This window comes from Limulus polyphemus, unplaced genomic scaffold (assembly GCF_000517525.1).
Source record: "Limulus polyphemus unplaced genomic scaffold, Limulus_polyphemus-2.1.2 Scaffold1186, whole genome shotgun sequence".
Classification (NCBI taxonomy): domain Eukaryota; kingdom Metazoa; phylum Arthropoda; class Merostomata; order Xiphosura; family Limulidae; genus Limulus; species Limulus polyphemus.
Window position 1 is genome coordinate 63292 of NW_013666796.1, and position 7678 is coordinate 70969.

General features: G+C 33.6%; 1 protein-coding gene across 2 annotated transcripts in view; it reads right to left on the reverse strand.

The window, feature by feature from the left end:
* The window catches only part of LOC111086553 (serine protease 27-like), a 23721-nt gene extending 22269 nt beyond the window's left edge, over nt 1-1452 (reverse strand). For both annotated transcript variants that reach the window (XM_022389792.1, XM_022389793.1), the window contains exon 1: nt 676-1452. In XM_022389792.1, the coding sequence (XP_022245500.1) occupies nt 676-693 (18 nt within the window). In that variant the 5' untranslated portion in view covers nt 694-1452. The remainder of the gene's footprint in view (nt 1-675) is intronic.
* Nucleotides 1453-7678: the final 6226 nt, after the last annotated feature.

The window sequence follows — 7678 nt, forward strand, 5'->3', positions numbered from 1 at the left end:
GTTAACGTTCGTTCGTTATAGTGTCGTTTTAGCGCGAGTATTGAGATTAAGTGTATCGCAGAGTTATATTCGGAAAGAATAAACCAGTCTTATTAAGTAAAGACTTGTGTCGTTAAAGTTTCGTTGGAACGAAGTTACGGAAAAATCAATTAACAAACGGAGACGTAACAATATAAATATTAAATTAATTAACAGAACACTGTTTTAACCTGATTAACTCTACAATCACTGGTGTCAAAATTAGGGCTGTAAATTTCTGTACTTTATCAAGCTAATGAAATATCCAGTTTTTAAAGAATTTATCTTTATTTTTCTGTTTGAAAATAGGTTGTATATTGTTTGTTTCTGCGGTATATTGCAAAAGTTCCTTTAATGAGATAAATATACCACATGGATTATTTTCAAAATCATTAACATTTAATCAAAGCTAATTTAATCACAGTTATTTACTCACAAATATATACATATTTATAATATACATATTTATAACATACATATTTATAATATACATATTTATAACATACATATTTATAATATACATATTTACAACATACATATTTACAACATACATATTTATAATATACATATTTACAACATACATATTTACAACATACATATTTATAATATACACATTTACAACATACATATTTATAATATACATAAACTACTTCTTACCTTAGAACTCTTCAGCATTTTTTTTCCACAATTTTACGTACGACCAAATGCCAACAAATTAAAGATCAAAACTTAATTTTTCTTTTTTTTTCCTATTTTTTTCTGTAGAGATCTTGATCACTGTTACGACATAGCTAGTTCAAAGAAGTCACGACGACAGTCTCACCAATACAAGCTTATAGCCTGAACATAAAATGGATTCTGACAAAACATAACATTATTCGTCAGTTTGCGGTTGTTCAAGTCATGGATGAGCTTAAACTTCATAAATTATGTCTTCAGTCTTCAGTATCTTAGATCTTATTAAAATACACGATTTTATTAACGAATAAAGTTGATAAAAAATGGGAGAAATATTATTTGTAGCACTATTAGTATTAACAACTTCAGTCACTTGTTATCACATATTGCGGATTATTATGTGAACGCAAGATCTTTTCATTACACCACATGATTCAGTTTTAACTGCACCCAAGTCAACAATCAAGGGAAACATTTCAGTTCGTGTAGTCTTGTTTTTGAAGCTGTTAACAAGTAACACTTCTACCTTGCCAATTATAGGCCTCGTTTTCGTGTTGTTGTTGGTGTTCATTCAGCGTATACGTCCAGCAAAAGACACAAAGACAGCAATCTTTCTGGCACGCTAAACCTTTCTTAACTAAGGTGGAGTCTCTACTTGTAATGATCTCTGCTAGGTATAAGTCACAATTTAGCTGACTGTTCCTATGCTTGCGTAACTTTCACAGAAGGTAGTTTCGCCCATATTTAAGCCAACTGAAACAACAGTTGCTACACGTGACGTTACACAAGTCATAAATTCATTAGCGTATACATGAATATGAAGTGTTATGATAAACAAAATGGTCCCTTCTCGTTTGTTATGATAAACAAAATGGTCCCTTCTCGGTTAATTAGAAACAACGTGTTAACGTATAAATCACACTCTGCAAAACATCATTGGAATCTATTTTGATAATAAAGTTAGAAAAAAAACCTTCACATTCCTGATAATTATAAGAAAACTTGCGGTTTCTTCAGGATTAGTACATGAAACAGTTTTATGTACCAGTTCTGAAAAATTCGCAAGTCCTTTTATAATTATCTGGAATGTAAATGTCGTATTTTATTATCAAAATATAAGTCCCTCCAGTGTGCACTACAAATTTTGAAAGACAACAATCTTTCGAAGTTTTGCAAAAGTCAATGCCTACTGAGATTTATAAACTAACCTAATTAGACCGCTGGATAGTTAGTTTATTCTTAAAAAATGTTATAAAAAAACAAGTTAACTGTAGATTTTTTAAATAATTATTTGCTAACACGGAAATAAATGTTGTCTCAATCACGCTTCAGTAATTCAGTTTGTTTCTGTTAAGTATTTAATTAACTTTAGAAAATTTCCTGAACAACAACAACGTGTCATTCCAATTCAGTTTGAGCTCTTACATATTGGTTTAATACGAGGACTAGCCACCTATACAACAGTGAAGGTTAATTTTCATATGGTTTTCCAAATGATTGTTATTTACTCAGTTCTTCCAATAACTTTCTTTTTTCAGTTTGTTTGTTTGTAGAATTTCGCGCAAAGCTACTCGAGAGCTATCTGCATTAACAGTTCCTAATTTTGAAATAATAGACTAGAAGGAAGCAAACCAGCCAACACCACCCACCGCCAACTCTTGGGTTACTCTTTACCAACGAATAGTGGGATTGATCGACACATTATAATGCCCCTATGGTTGAAAGGACGAGCATATTTGATGAAGGGACTCGCATCCACGACCTGCAGGTTGAGAGCTGAGTGCCCTAATCACCAAGACATGCCAAGTACTCTTTTAATTATATAAAATAAACTTGTTATACCGAAAACAAATGGTTTGAAGAAAGAGAAAATGTGAAACCTGACTGTTCAAAAATCAAATGACAGGAAGGAAGCGTATCTTTGTTTTACGTGCCTATCTTATTCTTTATTTAACAGACCGAACTTGGTTTCACGTAGTAATTAGAAACTTGCACCTAAATGAATATTATAATTAGATTTGTTTGTTTGTTTCAAGTTAAGCACAAAGCAACACAATGGGTTATCTGTGTGCTGCTCACCACGGGTATCGAAACCAGGATTCTAGCGTTGCAAGTCCTCAGACATACCGCTGTGTCACTGGGGGCATCTTTAAAAGGATATCAAACAAATTTTTGGTCAGTAAAATTCGTTTCTAGCATTTCTAACACTTCACGTTTCTATTTTTTTATGTTTAGATTTCTAACTTTAACCATTTCTTCTTTACGAACAGAAAAAGATAAAGAAATGTGTTCATGTAAAAGATAATGAAACATGTTCATGTAAAAGATAATGAAATGTGTTCGTGTAAAAGATAAAGAAATGTGTTCATGTAAAAGATAAAGAAATGTGTTCATGTAAAAGATAATGAAATGTGGTCATGTAAAAGATAAAGAAATGTGTTCATGTAAAAGATAATGAAACGTGTTCATGTAAAAGATAATGAAACATGTTCATGTAAAAGATAATGAAACGTGTTCATGTAAAAGATAATGAAACGTGTTCATGTAAAAGATAAAGAAATGTGTTCATGTAAAAGATAAAGAAATGTGTTCATGGTTATACACTTATTAAAGATATATTTAAACATTTCGCAGCTATATAATGAATGCTTAATCATCATTCTAGACATATTCATAATTATAAGTGACATAAATATATGCCAGTTTGAACATCTGAAGAAAATAGAGCATATATATATACATACTAAACTTACCAAGACAGATAGGGCGTCATTAAATAGCCCACATTTCACTTTAATTAATCATTGTAATAAGTACATATCTATAGAAACAGACCACCACTGTAATAAGTGCATATCTATACAAATACACCATCACTGTAATAAGTACATATCTATAGAAACAGACCACCACTTTAGTAAGTACATATCTATAGAAACAGACCACCACTGTAATAAGTGCATATCTATAGAAACAGACCACCACTGTAATAAGTGCATATCTATACAAATACACCATCACTGTAATAAGTACATATCTATAGAAACAGAACACCACTGTAATAAGGATTATTACAATTGGTACTAATTTTTAATGTAAATCTGGCAAATCGCTATTATTTACATTTTAATCAGATTTCAAATATAAATACAAAGGTGGACTTGATGTGACCTTAATTAACCGGCTGTGGATCAGAGAGTCTAGTTCGATACGTGGGGTCGTTTAAAAGTGATGGTCATTTTCACTGTCCAGTGCAAACAACTGGCAAAATCTTTTATGGAGGTAAATGCAACTGGCTGTTTGTCTTCCCTCTGACCACTAATTCAAAATGAGATTTACCATAAGACGTTAGAATTAGGCCTAACACATTTTTAAACACTTCATTCTTTATCTAGCTCCACAGGGATTTTTCAAGAACTAAAAAAGTCTATAATAATAGTATTCCAACCACACTATACTTGTCATATCCATTGCCGGCGATGCGTTTCGCTCAATCCAGAGCTCTTCAGACCGGCTGTAATACTACTTATATAAGCTGTTGGATACAACAACAACTTATAGTGTGTGTGTACGCCTTTCACAAATCTAGTCAGTAGTTCAAAATTAAAGACGGCTATACCTGAACCCTAGTAGTCCATGTTCTGGCTGATTGGCGTACATGACTTACAACGTCGCAGACATACCGCTGTGCCACTGGGGGACAATATTCATGTTGTCTATACATTTTCGTTCTTACTCACCCTAATGCTGGTGATGAAGAATGGCTTATCCTTCTGGGATAATTTCTAACATTGGAATACTATTATATTTAGTAAACTATACGACATCCAATAAGTGGGCTATCATTGAATCACGTTAGTCAGACAGATGTGGAAGCCTTTTGTTTTCGTATACTATCACGTTTTACCAAATATTTTTGAAGACTGATAAGATAATTTATAGAAAAACACGCCTTGCCATATGACAAACAGTAAAATTTAGAGCTCGTTACACAATAACTAACAGAGCCTAAATAATAGGTTTCCAGGTGAACGTAAAGACAGTTCACTTTCACTGAGAAAAGTTATCAAACGTTTGCACACAGATGTTCTTTAAGGAATTTGTCCATCCACTGTAAATGTAGATTAACTTTGATTAATGGACTGAAGACCCATTCTGTCAGACAAACTCGGTATTTTATTATCTAATATAAATATAGACGTATCATCTCTAACAAACCACGCTTTCCAGGTTTTTCTACCAGTCATCGACAATGCCATCATATTTCTGTCGTCTCAAGTTGCATGCTTATTTGCAAAAAGGTACTCTAAGAAATCAGTCTAGCAGATTTGGTATATATAACTCTGTAAACTTGAAATCATCGTGACCAAGTATCTTTTAGTACAGGTGTTATGACATCTTTTTCTTTTCTGTTTTTGATACAGGTGTTATGACATCTGGTTTTGTTTTAGTACAGGTGTTATGACATCTTTTTCTTTTCTGTTTTTGATACAGGTGTTATGACATCTTGTTTTGTTTTAGTACAGGTGTTATGACATCTGGTTTTGTTTTAGTACATGTGTTGCGACATCCTTTTCTTTTCTGTTTTTGATACAGGTGTTATGACATCTTGTTTTGTTTTAGTACATGTGTTGCGACATCTTTTCTTTTCTGTTTTTTGATACAGATGTTTTGATACTTGATACAGGTGTTATGACATCTTGTTTTGTTTTCGATACAGGTGTTTTGATACTTGATACAGGTGTTATGACATCTTGTTTTGTTTTAGTACATGTGTTGCGACATCCTTTTCTTTTCTGTTTTTAATACAGGTGTTATGACAACTTGCTTTGTTTTAGTACATGTGTTGCGACATCCTTTTCTTTTCTGTTTTTAATACAGGTGTTATGACATCTTGTTTTGTTTTAGTACAGGTGTTATGACATCTTGTTTTGTTTTAGTACATGTGTTGTGACATCTTGTTTTGTTTTAGTACATGTGTTGTGATATCCTTTTCTTTTCTGTTTTTGATAGAAGTGTTATGACATCTTTAATTTTTAATTTCGCGCAAAGCTACACGAGGGCTATCTGCGCTAGCAGTCCCTTATTTAGCAGTGTAAGACTAGAGGGAAGGCAGCTAGTCATCACCACCCACCGCCAACTCTAGGGCTACTCTTTTACCAACGAAGTCACATTATAACGCCACAATGGCTGAAAGGGCGAGCATGTTTGGTGTGACGGGGATTCGAACCCGTGATCCTCAGATTGCGAGTCGAGCGCCTTAACCACCTGGCTATCCGTATTTTAGTCACTATCCCTATTTTTAGTCACTATCCATATTTTTAATCACTATCCGTATTTTTAGCCACTATCCGTATTTCAACCACTATCTGTATTTTTAGTCGCTATCCGTATTTTAGTCACTATCCGTATTTTTAACAATATTTTGTGATTTTTTTTTTTTATCTAGCATGTCGCCATGATACTTGAACTTGGTACCTTCTTTTGGTTTGTAACATGGTCCACTTGAGCAGTGAGAGAAGGATGGTTTATTTATCTTGGAATGAGAGATCTTTACTGTTAACTTGGTTTGTGTTGTATAAATATGATGAAATAGGATGTAAGAAAAATAAAACCACATATATTGGCTACAAATCAGAAGGTAAGAAGAACGTTTCTTTAGCTGTCATACGTATAATAATGTCTTACGTATCTTAATGGTAGCTATATTATTGTGTTATATGTTTATGTGTTAGATATTGCTAATGTTACGTAATGGTTCGTTCTTTCTCGTCTAATTCTTAAAGTATCACAAACAACCGAACTACGCCTTACAGATCCTGATGAACTGGTTTATTGTCGTTCCGGGTGATTTCGAATCGTTAAGTGTAAAATATACGAAAAATATTTGGGACGGAGATTTATTTATTTATAAAGTATTGCTTCTTGAGTAAGAAAGCTGGTGATAACATAAAGAAAAAAAAAGGTTGTTACAATTTTTGAACCGAATTATAACATTCGGTGATTAATCTGATGCATTCCAAAACATTTTACAAATGGACAACATTTTGGTTTGTTTGTTTGTTTTGAATTTCGCGCAAAGCTACACGAGGGCTATCTGCGCTAGCCATTCATAATTTAGCAGTGTAAGACTAGAGGGAAGGCAGCTAGTCATCACCACCCACCGCCAACTCTTAGGCTACTCTTTTTACCAACGAATAGTAAGATTGACCGTGACATTATAATACCCCACGGCTGAAAAGGCGAGCTTGTTTGGCGGGACGAGGATTCGAACCCGCGACCCACAGATTGCGAGTTGTGCTCCCTAACCACCTGGCCATGCCGGGCCCAACATTATGGATTGAGTTGTTTGAGTTAGTGCAAAGTTACGTAACAGAATTTCTGCGGTGAGTTCGTCACGGGGATGTAATCCCGAATTTTGGTGTTATATCCCTGAAATTTGCTGCTGAACCATAAAGGGACAGAAAACAAGAGAAAACATTATCTTAAAAACGTATAAGTAATAATCAACATGACTCCCCTAACACTATTATTTTGCCCCCCAGTGGCACAGCGGTATGCCTGCGGACTTACAACACTAGAATCCGGGTTTCGATACCCGTGGTGGGCAGAGCATAGATAGCCCATTGTGTAGCTTTGTGCTTAATTACGAACAAACACTATTATTTTAAACAAAAAATATTAACTTGCTCAAAACAATGCAAAAAGAAGCTACAACAATAAACACATAATTTCCCAAAAATGGTAAAATACGAAAGTTTTTGACAAAGTTACTTGTGTGCATAAACATTTGGTTAATGCAAACATTTCAAGTAAATGATTTTGTTCCTTTCCAAACTAATCAGAGTTAAAAGATACGTAATCATGTGTTATCATTTAAGGTAAAATAATTCCGTTAGTTAACACTGCTTTTTATAGATAAAAAAAAAGTAGTTTAGATGGAAACAAATGTAGTCGTAGTATATTGTTGCGTCAGCGAGGT